General features: G+C 42.0%; 1 protein-coding gene across 1 annotated transcript in view; it reads right to left on the reverse strand.

The window, feature by feature from the left end:
* Nucleotides 1–971: 971 nt before the first annotated feature.
* Nucleotides 972–18,112, reverse strand: part of ATRN (attractin) — a 110,060-nt gene continuing 92,919 nt past the window's right edge. Inside the window, exons 26-29 of the mRNA XM_005874754.2 lie at nt 11,072–11,150; nt 9,230–9,337; nt 4,736–4,850; nt 972–1,903 (exon numbers count right to left, since the gene is read on the reverse strand). Of these exons, the coding sequence (XP_005874816.1) occupies nt 1,779–1,903; nt 4,736–4,850; nt 9,230–9,337; nt 11,072–11,150 (427 nt within the window). The 3' untranslated portion in view covers nt 972–1,778. The remainder of the gene's footprint in view (nt 1,904–4,735; nt 4,851–9,229; nt 9,338–11,071; nt 11,151–18,112) is intronic.

Genomic DNA, 18,112 nt, shown 5'->3' on the forward strand with positions numbered 1-18,112 from the left:
TGAGGAGTTCAGAGGTCTTTTCTAGAACCATCTGCTCTTTAACAGTGAAGTGAAAATACAGCTTTCTAGAGGCAAGTCTCAAAGTAGAGGTATTTTGTGAACCAGACAGTATTTTATAGTTCAACTTCTTTGAAAACATCTTCCCAGGCCATTCTTCACGGGAGTGGGTCGGTACTGGGGAAGAGATAATACTCCCTCTCTAGGCACTGCATTTAAAGGTGAAATGCCGCAGTTTTTGCTCTTTTGAGTATTTACTTATCCAAACTCACAAACTTGAGCCCTGTTGTCTAGGGGTCCACCCCAGGCTCTGAAGCAGGAGAGGTCTTGGGAGGCTGCTGCATAATGCCAGAGAACAGAGCACCATGGGGACAGCACGATGCCCAGGCAGTGCCATGGGAGAAAAGCCAGGTCTGTCCCCACCCTGCTTACATTTGGTCACTTCCCATTTGGCGTAGTTTTCCCTTGTCCATTTTTTCCCTGTGCTTTTCATCCTTTTAGTGTTCACTGCCTTCCCCATGGCCACCACCTGGGCCTGGGGAGGAGGAGTGAAGAACACAGCCCCTCCTGGGGGAAAGAGGTCCTTCGCCTGGCGTGCGATCCCACCGCAGCCTGCAGCTCGGGGCAGGCTCCAGGAACAGAGTTGCTTTGATCCAGATGCTGTCATGCTCTTTTCTGCTCAGGGGAGACATGTACCACGAGTGAGTCCCTTCTTCTGTGGTGCCCTGGCAGCAGGGGGAAACATGGGGATCACGCCTAGTGTCCTTATGTCAACAATAACAACAGGAGCTTTTACAGTTAGGTCATTTCCGCTTTCCTCTCAGTCCTTGCTGCTGGGATAAAGGTTGCTTGGGGTGAGAATTCTTTCCTGGCTGCAAAGTACATTTTAGAAAAAAAGCAGATTGCCAATGGGAGCTATTTAAATTCTGTAAGAATGTAGGAATGCAATTATGTAAAAACGTAAGCTTACTAACTTTCCAATTGCTAGATCTATTTAAAGTCTAGGCACTTAGTGTGTGTGGGTGTGTGTGTGTGTGAGAGAGAGAGAGAGAGAGAGAGAGAGAGAGAGAGAGAGAGAGAGAAATTTCAAATGGATTAAGACCTAAATTAACCAAGTTGCTATAGAAAACTACCTATCACACCAGTTTACATTCTAAGTAACACTGCTGACCTTGACATTTAAAATAGCCCCCTTCTATCTCAGTTTAATATGATTCAAAAGTGACATTAGTTCTCAACTAGAAAAAAAGCTCCCTGGAAGAGAGTTATCTGCCTAAAATGTGCAAGAATAAATAGCACATCTTTTAAAAAAGATAGCAGGTTTCAGATGACAAGTTCATCCATCGAACTAGTTTTGAAAAGACCTTGTTCCAGAACGACTGATGATGCACGTTCACTTGTAAACACAACATCTTTGTTTTTTGCACAGTTGAGACAGTCCCAAGACCAGTTTCCCACAAGTAAACCTGAGTATCATTCCTAGCTCTCTCACTGGCTCCACACTGGCCTCCTCCACCAACATCTGGATCGTCCCTGGACCTGTAATTAAATCAATTATTCCCTATGCAAAAATAAAAGGTTAGATGCTGGAGCACAGATGGGAGAAACTGTCAAAGAAAGCTTGTGAACATGCAGATGAGTCGATGTTTCCAGTCGGAGGGTTTCCAGTTTTTTGCCCTGCTCCGCTCAGCACAGCGTCTCCTGCCTGCTCCCTCCCTGCAGACTCTAGCACGCCACCTCGCCTCCACTTGCTCACTCACGGAGATTCCCTGGCCCCAGCATCAAATGCAGGTCCCAGGCTGCGCAGGGGGCTGCTGCTTCCGGTTTCTCAGTGCTCCTAACTTCTCTTTGTACAGCATTGGCAGGTGCTGAGAAATGTCCACCAGGGCACTGGCTACTGCGAGACCTTGGGAGAACCCACAGAGGGAACACATGTTAAGGAGCAGCTTGCTTGTATTTTCAAAAATAAATTTAAAAATTCTGTTTACATTCCCACAGTACAATAAACAAAGCAATAAAGTATGTAGGGAAGTCTTATTGCACTCTGCCCCTTCCTCCACCCGTCCCCTCGCCAGCTGAGAAACTGTTCTCATTGGTTTGCATATATTCTTTCAGGGTTTAGTTATACAAATACAAATACATATTCTTTGCCCCTCCCTTGTTACACAAAAAGGTATAGCCTGCTTTTCAGATCAATCAAGCCAAGTGCTCTGCGTGGTGGTGGGAGCATCTATGATTGCAGACATACTCTAAGCACTAAATTTCTCCTGCTGGTCTCCAAAGGGAGGCCAAGAAAAAGCAGCATCTTTTAAAAAATATGTTTTTATTGATTTCAGAGAGGAAGGGGGAGGGAGAAAGAAATAGAAACATCAATGATGAGAGACAGTCATTGATCAGCTGCCTCCTGCACGCCCCCAACTGGGGATCGAACCCGCAATCTGGGCATGTGTCCCAACTGGGAATCAAACAGTGACCTCCTGGCTCATAGGTTGATGCTCAACCACTGAGCCACATCGGCCAGGCAAGCAGCACTCTTTACAATGTAATTCAGATTCATTCCACATGACCCAGCCAGCACTAGTGATTTTTTTAAAAATATGTTTTTATTGATTTTAGAGAGAGAAGAAGGGAGAGATAAGATACATCTATGAGAGAGAAACATAGATTGGCTGCCTCCTGCACACACCCTACTGGGGATTGAGCCCACAACCTGGGCATGTACCCTGACTGGGAATCGAACCAGCAACCTCTTGGGGCATGAGACAACACCCAACCAACTGAGCCACACGAGCCAGGCCAGCACTAGTGATTTTTATATCTATACCACGATACGGGTTAGGGCAGACTCTGAAATAAGCAAGGTTCTTTAATCTCCCCGTGCCTCTGTTTCTTCCTTTGTAAAATGGGGAATAATAACACAGGGCTTGCATGAGGAGTCAATGAGTGAACTGAAGTATCCTTAGAATGCTGCTTGGCTCATCGCCACCCCCACCTCTGCTTTAGAGACTGGTGGTTCGTCTCCTTTTTGGCTGGTAACCTTTAACTGATCTCATCTGGGAAAAGGCCAGCCCAGGCTCAGCTGGTCAGGAGCCATGCTGGCAGACTTGTCGCTCCACCTCAGAGCCTACAAAATGGGGGAAAAGGAGAGGGGGTGGTTTTTAAGTGCCAGGTTTAGTGCCTGGAATTCAGTGGAGAATCCAGTAACAACTGTTAACCAAAGGCAGAGCCAGGTGTGCTCTGGGAGTCCGTGGACACCCTCTAAAATGGGGGGCAGAGAATGAATGGGGTCTCAAGCAGTGGGTGGGCCTTCATCAGAAGTTCAGAGGGGTGGTGGGGCACATCAGGAAGAGTTTGGGGCAGAAAAGGCCGCAGTGTTGCAAGTCTGTCATCTCCTCCCCACCCTAGCCAGCACCTTGCCATCAGGGAGAACCGTCCAATGTGGTGGCAGAAGACACAGCCCCAGAGTCTTCAGGTCAACGGGTCATCCTGCCCTCAACATGGGCAAGTTAGGGGCTCAACTCACAGAAACTCCCGGGTGAGGGCAAATCAAGCTGTCCCCATGAAGTGAAGGGAGAAACCCTGGCCTGGCCATGCCCAACGGCCTCCCTTTGTGAGGACACCCCAGACGCAGACCATCTGAAAGCTGAGGGGAGGCTCTGCTGGTTATGCTCGGGGCTGTGGAGCTCAGGGCCTGGGCAAGGATTCTGCTCACACTTTCCTCAGAGGCTTTTTTTTTAGTGGAGGCAACCCTGACCCCAAGAATAATCTCAACTGAAAGTGGTCTCAAATATTCATATTGTCTGAGGTATCCCTCCAAAGTACTCCATGGTTAATCAAGATACTTCAAAACTATACTCCATCTTTCCTTCATGTTCAATAATAAGACAATGTTTATCCAAATTATGATCCACGTATTTGATGGAATAGTATAAAAGAGATTGGTAAAAGATTATGTAGTAAGATGTTAAAATGTTTATGAAAGTTATATGAAAAAAAGAGAATGAAAATAAGAATGACACAAACATTTCAACTAAATTGCTGGAAGGAAACAACAGAACAGTGAAAATTAATGCATGTTGGAGAGGAGAAACTTCCTTTAAATTGTTATAATTGCTGTTTGTGCCTTAAATTTAAAACAGAGTGAAAAATGCCCTGGCCAGGTAGTTGGTTAGAGTGTCATCCTGATACGCAAAGGTTGTACGTTTGATCCCTGGTCAGGGCACATACATGAAGCAACCAAAGAATGCATAAAAATGTTTGGAACAAAATGATATTTCTCTCTCTAAAATAAATCAATTAAAAATGTATAAAACACAGTGAAAAAGCAAATGAAATGCAATAGTTCTGGAAATACCAATTTGAAAATCACCAGCTTGGAGGAGCCATGAGAGTAGGTAAGATGACAGAGAGTAAGAATGGAAGAAGAGGAAGAACGCCTACATTTAGGGGCAGAGGAAGGAGAGACAGGAAAGGAGCAGCAAAGCCAGAGGAGGCCAGACACACTGTAGGCAAAGGAAGGTGTGGTAGGAAGCATCAATATCACTGGGAAGCTGGCGCAGTGAGGGGAGTTCTGGACTTTCCCCTGGGAAGGACCTCAGGAAAGACGTGAAGGAAATCCAGTGACGAGGGAGTTATCTCACCGAATCCTCATAACACCATGAGGCAGGAACTAGTCACATTTATACCCCAGTTCTCTGTAAAAGGGAAGGATTCCTCGCTGACCTTCTGGTCTACTCACCAGACTGCCCGGGAGGAGGGATTCCACCAAGGCCTCGAGGGAGCCTCACAAATGCAGAGAGGACAGCAGCTTTGTAGTAAAAACATGGCTCCAGGGCAATGGGTTTGGGAACAGCCTGGTGGAAGAAAAAGAATTAGCTAGAGTGGTGTTTCTCAAGCTTTAGCTCTGCAGCCTTCAAATGTGATTTTGTAAAGATGCCCTCTGCATTAGTTCCTGTTGGTGTGTAACAAATTATAAACTTAGTTGCTTAAAACAACACATCTAGCCCTAACCGGTTTGGCTCAGTGGATAGAGCGTCAGCCTGTGGACTGAAGGGTCCCAGGTTCGATTCTGGTCAAGGGCATGTACCTTGGTTGCATGCACATCCCCGGTAGGGGGCATGCAGGAGGTAGCTGATCAATGTTTCTCTCTCATCAATGTTTCTAACTATCCCTCTCCCTTCCTCTCTGTAAAAAAATCAATAAGATATATTTAAAACACACACACACAAAACAACACATCTGTTATCTCAGTTTTGTGGGTCAGAAGTCCAGACGAGCTCTGTAGGGTCTTCTGCTTAGGGATAGAGGACTATCCAGTTCTGGAAAATTCTTAGCTTTTATCTGACAAGAGTCTCAGCTCTTATCTTCACAAGGAGAAAGTCAAGTATCAGCTGGCTCTACTCTTATCTCAGGCTCTGGGGCAGAACCTGCTTCAAAACTCATTCAGGTGCTGGCAGAGTCCAGTTCCTTGTGGCTGTAGGTCTGAGGGTCTCACTTCCTTGCTAGCTGTCAGCCAGGGGCCACTCTCTTCTCTTGCATTCCTGCTCATATGGCCTGTCCAGCTTCAAACCAGTGATGATCCATCAAGTCCTTACCATGTTCCCTCTGTGCCACCAGCCAGAGAAAACTTTCCCCATAGCTCAAGGTCAATTACCTTGGGACTGTTATTACTTCTGCAAAATCCCTTCATATCAGTCCCTAGTTTGACTGACTAACCACGAGACAGGAATCTTGGAGACCATCTTTAGAACCCTGCCCACTATACTCCCAAATATGTCAGCAATCTCTTCAGTTTGGTTGAAAAAATAATTTCCAGAACCGCCCTGGCTGTGGCACGGGGAAATGACTGGATGGGTGAAGTGGTGAAACCAGTTATGAGCAATTACAATAATCCAGGTACAAGATGACAATGGCCTAGATCAAGGTGGTAGGTCACAGTGGTCAGGGAATATCTTTAAAGATAAAGCCAAAAAGACCTGCTGACAAACTGGCTGTCCAATGAGAATGAGAGCGAGGATGAGTCACGGACGATTCCAGGAGTTTTAGCCTGAGCAAATAGGATGATGGAGGTGATGTATCCTGAGTTCAGGAACATATACCAGAGGAGCAGGTGTGGGAAATACTACATACAGTTCAGTTTTAGATGTGTTAAATTTGAGATACTTGTTAAGACATCCACGTGGGGACACTGAGTAAGCAATCTGATACATGAGTTGGAGGTTCATGGGAGAGATGTGAGGGGAGAGCTCATAGTGTTTAAATCCATGATGAGTAAGATCACTGCTATGGTCTGAATGTTTGCGTACTCCCAAAATTCATGTTAAATTGTAATGCCCAATGTGATGGTATTTTGAGATGGGAACTTTGGGAGATAAATAGGTCATGAGGACTGAGTTATCATTAATGGAATGAGTGCCCTTAGAACAGAGACCCCAGAGAGCTCCCTCATCCCTTGTACCATGTATAGGTTTCAGCTAGAAGGTGCCATATATGAACCAGAAAGTGGGCTTTCAGAAGACAGTGAATCTTCTAGCACTTTGATCTGCACTTCCAGTCTCCAGAACTGTGAGAAATAAATTTCTGTTATTTATAAGCCACCCAGTCTCTGGCATTTTGTTATAGCAGCCAAACAGACTAAGACAATCACCAAAGGAGTAAGTGTAAAAGATGTGAGAAGAGACTCAAAGACTGAGCCTGATGTACATCACTGTTAAAAGGTGTTGGGGAGATGAAGAGGGTTGAATAAAGAACAGCGAGCAAAAACAGCCATAGGGTGAGTGTGTGGTGTCCTGAAAGGAAAGTTAAAGTGTTCTAAGGATTAACCAACTGTGTTATATGCTGCCAACATATGATATATGGTTTTGTTCAGTACTTTAGGTTTGTCTATTCTTTTTAATCCCACCAATTATTACTATTTCATCAGGACAATGTTTGCTTAGATTTATGCACATGCTTACCCTTTTATTTACTCGCTATTCCTTATTATTCCATCCTCCTGGGGTAATTTTCCTTCTTTCTAGCATATTCTTTAGACATTTCTTTTGTACAGGTCTGTCTATTGGGGGCAAACTCTGTTTTTTCTTCTAGTCAGAAGATATCTTCAATTTATCCCTGTTCTTGGAACATAACTTCTGGCCATGCTATTCTAGGTTGGCAGTTCTCTTTCAGTACTTTGACTATATTCTTCCACTCTCTTCTGGCTTCAGGTGCCACTAGTGAGAAGTCAGCTGTCACTCTGTCACTCCTTTGTAGGTGATATTTTCTTGTTTTCCCATTTCTTTGTTAATGCAGTAAAATACACATAACATAACATTTACCATCTTAATTATTTTTAGTTGTACAGTTCAGTGATATTAAGTACATTCCTATTGTTGTGCAACCATTATCATCAACCATCTCCAGAACTGTTTTCATTTTGTAAAACTGAAACTCTATAAGCATCAAACAGTAACTCCCCATCCCTCCTCCCATCCCAGCCCCTGACGACCACCATTCTACTTTCTGTCTCTATGAATTTGACTACTTGAGGTACTTCATACAAGTGGACTCCTACAGTATTTGTCCTTTGTGACTGGCTTATTTCACTTAGCATAATGTCCTCAAGGTTCACCTATGTTGTAGCATTTGTCAGAATTCCTCTTTTTTAAGGCTGAATAATATTCCATTGCATGTATATACCATGTTCTGTTTATCCATTCATCTGTTAATGGACATTTGGGTTGCTTTTATCTTTTAGCTACTGTGAATAATGGTTCTATGAACATGGGTATACAAATATATATTTGTCACCCTGCTTTCAATTCTTTCTGGGTATATACCTAGAAGTGGAATTGCTGGATTATATGATCGTTCTATTTTATTTTATAAAAAATCAATACTGTTTTCACAGTGGCTGCATTGTTTTTATATTCCCAACGTGCACAAGGGTTTTAATTTTCTCCACATTGTAGTGATCTATTTTTGCTCTGGCTTATTTTAAGAAGTTCTCTTAAAAAAATGTTCTCTTTGTCTTTGGAGTTCTATAGTTCCAGTATGATAAATCCAATTGTACTATTCTTTCTCTTCTGTCTTCCCTTTGCTTTCTTTCCTTAATCCTGCTTGTGATATGTTTTGCTTCTGAAATCTGTATATTCATGACTTCTATCATTCTGGAAAATTCTGTTATTATCTCTTTGACTATTGCTTTCCTCCATTCATTTGTTTTGGGACTCTGATAATATGTATGTTAGATCTTTTCATTCTATCCCCTATATTCTTGTTATCTGTCATATTTTCCATTTCCTTGTCTTCTGTTCTACATTCTATGTAATTTCTTCAGATTCATCTTCCAGTTCAAAAGCTCTGTCCTCATTTGTGTCTGATGTGCTGTTTGACATGTAAACTGAGTTATTTAAAAAATTTCTACTACTATACTTTCCATTTCTAACAGTTACATTTGGTTGTTTTTCAGATCTGCTTGGCCATTCTTGACTCTCATGGCTTCCTCATCGTTATGATTCCATCTTTTATTTCTTTAAACATTTCATACATAGCTATATGATATCCTTTAGCTATCAATTCAGACACTTGAAGTCCTGTCTAAATCCACCTGCTGACTCTTATTCATGAAATGTGTCTCTCTTGTCTGTGGGAATCACTTTAGGTTCTGGTTTTGGTTCATGACTTGTTCTTTCTTGGAAAAGGAAAAGGAGAATGGTCCCTGAAAATAATACCTACTTCCTGTGAGCTCAGTCATGTTTTAATAGTATATTTTATGCAGGATATTTGGCTGTTTTACTAATGTATCTGAAATATTTCATCATTTTGTTAAAAGAGAAATTTCTTTTACATTCCTCATCAGTTTTGGGGGAAGGAGTCAGAAATATTTACTTTACACAGTATTCATAGTGAATTATGATTCTGTCCCTTTAAAAACAAATCCCTCCAAATACTTATAAAGAACAATGGTTCAATTTAGCTTTTTTCAAGTTTTAAAATATTACGCCATAGAATATCAGACAAATCATTTATATTTTAAAATCCCTTAAACATGAGACTGCTTAGTGACATGAATCAAAGACTGGAAAACAAAAGCAAAAGAATACAACTTTGGTGTGCTGGCTTATTGTAAAAAAGAAAGAGAGAAGAAAACAAGAGGCAACACATTAAAGTTCTCTCTCACTCAGGTTCCCCCAACTCAGAAGCATGAATTTTGACAAATTAAGTTATAGGGACTTTGTAATCACATTCTCACCTTTATAGTTCCCCCAATAAGATCAGGAGGCTCTTCATCTGTTTCCAAGGCAACATTTACAGAGGCAAAGGGACGACTGGCCATCTGCTGCATCTCTCGCAGAAGTTGCTGATGAGTAAAACAGCAAGCATTACTGCAATGAGTACTGAGGGGATTTTATTAGAGAATTCTGCATAATTAAAATATCCCATCCTCCCTGATTCAAACAAATAAAACCCCAAATATTTTTAAAATAGTCAGGGAAAGTTGGACAGAGACCATGTACTAGTTAACATTAGGAATTATTAAATCCTGTTGGATGTGGTAACAGCATTGTCATTATATTATAGAAAAAAATCCTTATTGTGTGTGTGTATACACACACACACACACACACACACACACACTTTAGTATGGATGTAATGTCACAATACCTGCTGTTAAATACATAAATGATATAGCCCTATTTCATATATATATTTGGTTAATCCTCACCTGAGGACGTTTTCCCATTGATTTTTAGAAAGAGTGGAAGGGAGGGGGAGAGACAGAGAGAGAAACATCAATGTGAGAGAGACACATGGATTGGTTGCCTCCCCCATGCACCAACCAGGGTGGGACTCAAACCTGCAACTCAGGTATGTGCCCTTGACCAGGAATTGAACCTACAACCTTGGTGTATCAGGACAATACTCTACTTGACTGAGCTACCTGGCCAAGGATGATTTAGGACTCTTAAGCTTCTCATCATATCCTCTGCTCTGGAACAGTTTATATGTTTTGAAAATAATTTTCATAAGTATCTATGGAGGAATAGAATATTAGTATCTCCATGAACTCATCTTAAAATAGAAATTCCTTGGGTCTAATGACCTTTGTGGAGAGAGTAATATTTTGACAAGTTTTCAATTCCTTCTTCCCTGGTTACTAGTCTATTGTGGCTCTTACTTTTTTCTTACTCCATTTGGATGACTTGTATTTTTTCAGAACATTGTACAATTCATTGGGATCTTAAGATATCCTAGTAAAAGAGCTATTAAAGAATCCTCTGAATGTGTTACCCACTGATTTTTAAAATAATAAAGAGGATGCAACATTTATCTCTATGATAACATTACTTTTACATGGGTCAGAAAAAAGTGTCATGCCCCCAGGAAGAGGCCCATATTCTGGAACCTATCTCAACCCCATTATAGACACTAATGTTCTATGATCAATGCTGAGTGCTTGTGAATTTTGGTTTTAGATACTCCCATTCTCTTCCAAATCTTGCTTATAGATCAATTTTTATATAGAAAAAGGCACAACTACATACAGAAAACAAAGCACATGTAAGGTGAGGTCTCAGTGCATTTTCATAAGCAACAATGCAATAGACCTGATGACCAGAAGGCAGAGTATTAACAAGTGAAAGTTACAATAAACAAAGTTCTTATGTTGTAATTTTTAATGAAGTGTACTTATTTGATTTGTCTACTGTAAATATTTGTTTGACTTCTTACTTTTTTAACGGAGCTCTGGAAATAAATCAAGCTTCATAAAAAAATAAAATTCAAGCAAAAATTTAATTAGATACACATTTATCCTTCCTTGAAATATGAGAAATTCTTAGATCTCCAGGATTGGTAGGATGGGTAAAACTGGCACCTGTTTAAGTCAATACTAGAGTTTCCTTTTAGAAAGCTGAGACCATGTGGGGCAGAATTAATGACACTTTATATAGCAGTAACTGGAATCTACTGGCCATCCGTGAATATGTCCATCAATTATCACAAAATAGCTAATGCTGACTTGTTTAAGAAAAATGTGTAGAAAGGAACAGCTCTTACAAGGATTCATTCATCTTTATCCACTGAGGCTTACCTCTCTGCGCCTGGAGGCCCAACAACTTTGTTTGATCTTCCAAACCACAGCAGCCACCAGGAGCAAAGAGAGGAAACAACTGTGAGAAAGGAAAGTACCAAATTATTATCCCAGCCCCCAGAATCAGCACCATTGTCTCCATATTCCAGGCCAGACAGGGAAACAATCCCCCAAATACCACCCCAAGCTCCTCTCTGATGAGTAATCACAACCATGTTCCAGTTCATAGGAAAGCAAAGTGTGAGGGGCTTCAATAAGCTGAGCTTCAGACCTTTTAGACTGTACAGTCCCCACCAGGTGCTCGGAGAGACCCTGACCTCCTACTGGACCTTTAATGGAATGGCTTATCCCAAATAAGGAGAATAATTCTAACAAAATTATGACAAACAATAAGTATGCTATTTAATAAAAATTAATAAATGTTCACTGTAAGGTATAAAAATAGGAGAGAAGTTAATTTTTAAAATAACTTTTTATAAGGAGGAAGTAAATATAGAAGAAACAAACTTATGTCTAATAATATATATTCAATTATATTTTTACAAAGTAAATGCATACATTTTTGTAAAGTAAAATGATCATTCTCAAGCTAACAACTTTCTTAAAAGTACTAGGAGAGACTAACTCCCAGTGGTCATGTAACTGCAGGTAATTTCAGTGTCCTCCCAATTGTAAACCAGGCACTCAATGGTTTGAAAAGCTACTGTGATAGCAGAGAACTAACTTCTGATAAAAGGATTAAAGAGCTGAACAAATACACCACTAAAGTAATTGCTAAAGTAATTTAAAAACTGGTGTTCTTCCAGCTGGTGTGGCTCAGTGCTTGAACACGGACCCAGGATCCAAGAGGTCACCGATTTGATTTCCAGGCAGGGCATATGCTCAGATTGCAGGCTTGATCCCCAGTAGGGGACCTGCAGGAGGCAGCTGATCAATGATGTTTCTATCTCTCTATCCCTCCCCCTTCCCCTCTCTCTAAAAAAATAAAATAAAAAGTAAAATCAATAAAACATATTAAAAACAACAACACCAGTTTTTCACTCACTAACCTGTAAAAGGGCTTGCTACTGAGTTTTGTTCCAGAGTGTTATACACAGACATGATGGCTCTTGACCCGTGCCACCAGATACCCGTTTGCTGAGCTTGGTGTTTGCAGGATGGGGTTGGTTTCGTGAAAAGCAGCCTCAGTGCACCCAAGTACTGACCCCAAGGCAGACCTCCCAGGCTGGCTGGAAAAGGGCACTCTAATATGTTAGGATGATTGAACTTTGGCCTTTTCACAAAAAGAAACTTCAAAGTTCTGACATCTCACCACTTTCCCAAGAGGCACAAGCATGGAGACCCCTCCGGGGTAACCTAACAGAAAGTAAGGGGCCCCGGAGTCATCATCCAGGGGAGAGCCTTCAATTCCTTGTCTGCTGGTCCTCTTGGCTGTCCTGACACTGCTGGTCCTTCCTCCTCCCTGACAGTCTGTTTTTCCTTTTTGTATAAATACTTTACTGGGCCAGGTCCTGCCCTAGGCTCTTGGAATACATTGACAAATAAAACAAAAGCCAACTGTTCCCATGGAGTTTACATTCCAGGATGTGGAGACAAACAGTAAATAACACAGAAAACAAAAACAACATAAAAGAGCATGTCAGAAGGTAGAAAATGCTACAGAAAGAAATGATGATAGGGTAAGGGGATTCAGAGTGCCAGTGGCATTCTAAAGCAGAATGGTCACATGAGCCTTACTTCTTGAGAAGGTGATATGTGAGCAAAGATTTGGAGGAGGTGTGGGAGATGGAGTCATCAGCATGCATAATGGCATTTGAAGTAATCAATCTGGATGAAGTCACCAAGGGATTGAATACAAATATATAAGAATGTCCTAGGGGACATCGTACATTGAAAATTTGGGGAAAAAAGAAAGAAGCAATAAAAGAGTCTGAGAAGAGTAACTTCAGTCTTTTTTGGTTTCCCCGCATAATATTGTTTTTATTCTAACATAAACACAGGGAGGCAGCAAATCCACATGGAAGGGATGAAGCAAATGAGAACAGCACCTAAGTTGGTCAAGACACTGTTCATGCAGCTGAGTACAGGGCTGGCGTCTGCAGTGAGGACCCCAGTGTCACTACAGAACCATTGGGAGGGCAGCCCCACGGACACTCAGAAGGCCCCTTTCCCCCCAAGCCTGAGGCTTCTGTCTTCAATGCCGACCAGTTGAAAACATCAACAACCCGGTGCCTTCCACCTGTTCCAGCTTTCAGAAGTGACACAAACAGCATATCAACATATAGTGATTGTCCCTCAAAGCTGATACATGTATGATTTCTTCTAGGGTAATACCAACAATGAAGAATTGACTAGCTATTTCAATAAAGGTGGCGCTTGCCAATACTCCTCCCTTCTTTTTTCCTACCACTAACTTGGCTACAGATGGGGCTGCGACTCAGTGTTCATCCTACTACAGTCTCTTTTATCAATGTTTTTCTACATTTTTCAATACAAATGTAATTTAAAGAAACGTATCATGAAAAATTTCAAACACAGAAACAGAACAATCTAGTGAATTCCTACATGCCCATTACTTAATCTTGACAATATTAACATGTTGCCAATGTCATTCAAAGATCATTCTTAAAGAAGTGTATTTCTTTCAATACTAGGTCACTGACCCAGGCTAAGTGTCCCTTACTTCCTGTCAGCTCTGTACCTAAGGAGAAGCCCAGAATCCTTCAGCCTTTTTGTTCTGTACCTGCCCCTGTCTATCAGAGGCTTATACTGTCTAACAGAGGCTGAGACTTCTCAAAAATCCTGGTCAACTTGTTCTGGGAAAATATTTTCTTCCTCATGCTCATGAAAAGGACTCTATTCTTAGCTAACAGCTCACTATTCCTAGTTCTTAAACAAAATCCAGAAAAAACAAAGTCTGGATTCTTTCCCAGAAGGGAGAAGTGATGAAAACACCACCAGTGGTCCCTGATCAATGCTGATGGTGATCACCAGCAGTGACTAATCCTCACTGGGTTAGTACTTGACAGCAGGGTCATCTCATGAGCACACCTGCTAATTTAAGTTACTGAGTTAACACAGCCTCTGTATCCCCTTAAAGGCAGGCCATCAACCAGCACCACTAGCTTTTCTCCCTCAGAGAAGTTGGTGACTATGGTTCCTCATAAATGCACTTTTCCTAAAGGTCTAGTTTACTTTCCACATATATTTGAGCCTAGGTGCAGAGGTGTGTGTGTGTATGTGTATGTGTGTGTGTGTGTGTGTAGGGGTGAACAAAAGATACAGTGTCCTGCTCTGTTGAAGCTTAGAGTCTAACTGAGGACACAGATCTTAAGAAAGTAAAAAATTACGAGAAGTACCATGATGAAAAATAATATGGTTGTGTGGGAAAGAAGATCAAGGGCAGACAATTTAGTATGGGGGTTCCAGGATAGAATCTTGGAGGAAATGACACAGTGCACGATTTGAAAGATAAGTACGGCATAATAAACAGCTTTACTTGTAATAACCCAAACTGGAAACAACTCAATGTCCATCAAGGGTAAACAGATAAGCAAATTGTGGTTTATATTTACATATAATATTACTCAGCATTAAAAAGAAGGGAGTTATATTTTTATTTGAAATCTTTAAAAAATACATCTTTACTAGTTTTTAGGTAAGAAGCAATTATACAAATCAGAAGGGTATAATAAAAGTCTTTCTGAGTCTGAATGACCTATTTTCTATAACAGGTCTGTTGAAATGTAATTCAGTAGCATCTTTTATAGGCTAACTAGAGGCCTGGTGCATGCACGGGTAGGGTCCCTAGGCCTGGCCGGCAATCAGGGCCGACCAGGGCCTTCTGGCTGCCAGCTGGGGCCCTTCCTTCATTCCACGCCACCCCCTGGTGGTCAGCGTAAGTCACAGTGAGCGATCGAACTCCCAAGGGGACAATTTGCATATTAGGCCTTTATATAGAGAGAAGATGGTGACTCATGAGAGGAAAGGACCTAAATTGCTTCAGGATGGAGGAGGCTGGTTGCCAGAAAAAACAATCATGTGATTTGGGGTTGGAACCTCAGGGGAGGAGAGAGGGGCAGAAGACTGAGTTCAATCACTAAAGACCAGTAATTTCATCAGTCATGCCTGTGTAACGCAAACTTGAAAAAAACAAATGTGGAATGAGGTTTGGGAGCTGGTGGGCCAGTGAAGAGATTGATGTGCTGGGAGGCTGTCATGACCAGATAGGGCATGGAAACTCTGTCTTCTCCTCCCACCCCCATCCCTTGCCTATACATCTCTTCCATTTGGCTGTTCCTGAGTTGTATTCTTTATAATAAAACTGTAATTTTAAGCACAGTGCTTTCCTGAATCATTTTAGAAAACTGTCAAATCTAAGGGGAGTGTTCATCGGAACCCTCAAATTAGTAGTTGGCCAGGCAGAAGTGGGGGTAGAGTGGGGACCCATTTGTAGTTGATATCTGAAGTAGGGGCAGTCTTGTCAGACCGAGCCTTTCACCCAGGGTGTCTGCGCTAACTCCAGGTAGTGCCAAAACCAAAATGAATTGCAGGACACCTAGTTGGTGTCAGACAATTGGTTGTTGTTGGGAAAAACCAAGCAATGAATAAAAGTATACAGGTGAAGGGTAGGGAGAAGTGTGTTCTAGAAAGAAGGAATAACATTTTCATATGCTGGGAGGCGGAAAAGAACCTGGTGCTTTTGAAGAAATAGAAGGTGACAATGTAGTGGGAACACAGAGGGCAGCATAAAATAAATACAAAGAGGCCATTTCACACAGGACCCTGGTGTCTATTTTAAAATATAACATTAATGATGAGAGAATCATTGATCAGCTTCCTCCTGCATGCCCCCTACTGGGGATCAATCCCACAACCCCGAGCATGTGCCCTGACCGGGAATCGAACCATTACCTCCTGGTTCACAGGTTGACACTCAACCACTGAGCACACCAGCCAGACCTGGTGTTTATTTTAGATACAATGGGAAGCCACTGGATATGAGATAAGTAGACAGACCCAAACTCATGATTTTAAAGGTCTTCTCTGGGATTTTTATGGACTGTAGAGGGGCCAAAACCAACTGAAATGGTCAGGTGAGCTTGTGATGGTTAGGACTAGGGTAGGAGTGGAGGTGAAGCAGACTGAAGTTGTAAATGTTGCAATGTGGTGAGAGACTAACTTTTGTGTTTTGTTTTGTTTTTTTAATCCCCACCTGAGGATATTTTTCCATTGATTTTTAGAGAGAGTGGAAGAGAGAGAGAAAGACAGAAATATCGATGTGAAAGAAACACATCAATTGGTTGCCTCATGCATGAGCCCAGACCAGGGCCCGAGCCAGGGAGGAGCATGCAACCAAGATTATGTGCCCTTAATTGGAATCGAACCTGGGATCCTTCAGGCCGATGCTCTACCCACTGAGCAAACCAACTAAGGTGGGAGTGCCTTTAGGATGTAAAGGGAGAGCAGGGGCTTAGAACTGGCAGTACGATGTTGCAACTAGTGATGGGGAGAAGACTGGAGAAGAAGGATCAGAAAGTTCACTTCTGGGCATGTTATGCTAACTTTGGGGATGGCAGAGTTCAATTAGAGAACACAGAATGGGAAGATGGCCAGGCCCTGGCTCCGGAAGAATATCAACAGTGAGAGGTTGAACAGAACAGGTTGTTCAGGAGGGGAGGCCAAGAAGGAGTGGCCTCAGGGCAGAATGGGATCCCAGAGGGCATGAAGAGTCTCACAAAAGGGTGATCAGTTGGATACCTTTAAATTTGGCAAAAGAGATGTGCTAACTGTCCTCAATAACAACAATTTATTTGGGATTGGGGATAGAAGACATTGGAAAGGGCTAAAAAGTAAAAAAATGGGCTCCAAGCCCAGAGTTAATAGATACGAGAAGGAAGGGGGCTCCAAGGAAGAGTCCCCATTTCTGCCTGTGCTGACCAATGGAAGACAGCAGCTAAGGGGGTGAGCTCTGGTCCTGAGGCTGGAGAAGCCATTCAGAAGACAAACTAACAGTACATCCCACCCAGGAGCACATTCTGCCTCCACACTCACTGGAGGCTGTGACAGACAGAAACAGCATTCACACACAGGCAATGTGGAATCTTCCACACAACCAAAAATCAGACATTGGGAGGAAAACCAACAGTGTGAAAGAGTGGCACCAAACAACACATAAAAGAAAAAAAATCCAAAATCTGAGGAGACAAAGTAAGACTTCAAAATAAAATATTAATCTCACAAATGAATATGAAAGGAAACTGCATTCACAAAATCAAAACAGGTTATAAGAAAAATGTATTAGAAAAGCACGAAAAACATTAAAAATGTATTGGAAATAAAATAAATGAATGCAACTCTGGATTAAATTAACAAACTGGAAAATATTGCTGAGGAGCTCACCTAGAATGCAGGGCAAAAGGAAAATCAGGGTTCAGTTAAGAAATATAGAGCAGACACAGAATCCCCTCATTCATCTAACAGAGAATTCCACAATTCAAGCAAATAGAATTAGAGACAGGAAGCAGTGCACCAGGAGCAGCAGGCGGAAGGGTCCTCGGGCAGACATCTCCAAGGGAAACAAACTAAGAGAGCACCTTGCCTGGTGGTATTTGACCAAACTGAGAGTCTTTTCAGTTCTGTCAGAGTACAGGATAAATCAGAAGTAGCTACATAGAAAACCAAACAATTAAAAAACAAATTCAGAGTGATCCCCCATCCAAGAAATGGGGATGTATACTTAGAGTTCAATTCATCTGTGAAGGAGCTTTATGGTTATCATCCTATCTAATAATAGACAAACATGGTAATTAACCGTGCCTCCGACACGCTTCCCATTGGCTAATCAGGACGATATGCAAATTAACTGCCAACCAAGATGACGGCTGGCAGCCAGGCAGCTGAAGCGAACAGGAGGCTTGCTTGCTCCAGTGATGGAGGAAGCCAAGGTTCCCCACCTGCCGCTGCCGGCCTCTAAGCTGCACTCTAAGAAACAATGTTGCAATTATAGAAGCTAAACAAACCCCAGAAACCTGCTTTCAG

The sequence above is a fragment of the Myotis brandtii genome, unplaced genomic scaffold (genome assembly GCF_000412655.1).
Source record: "Myotis brandtii unplaced genomic scaffold, ASM41265v1 scaffold45, whole genome shotgun sequence".
NCBI classification, from domain to species: domain Eukaryota; kingdom Metazoa; phylum Chordata; class Mammalia; order Chiroptera; family Vespertilionidae; genus Myotis; species Myotis brandtii.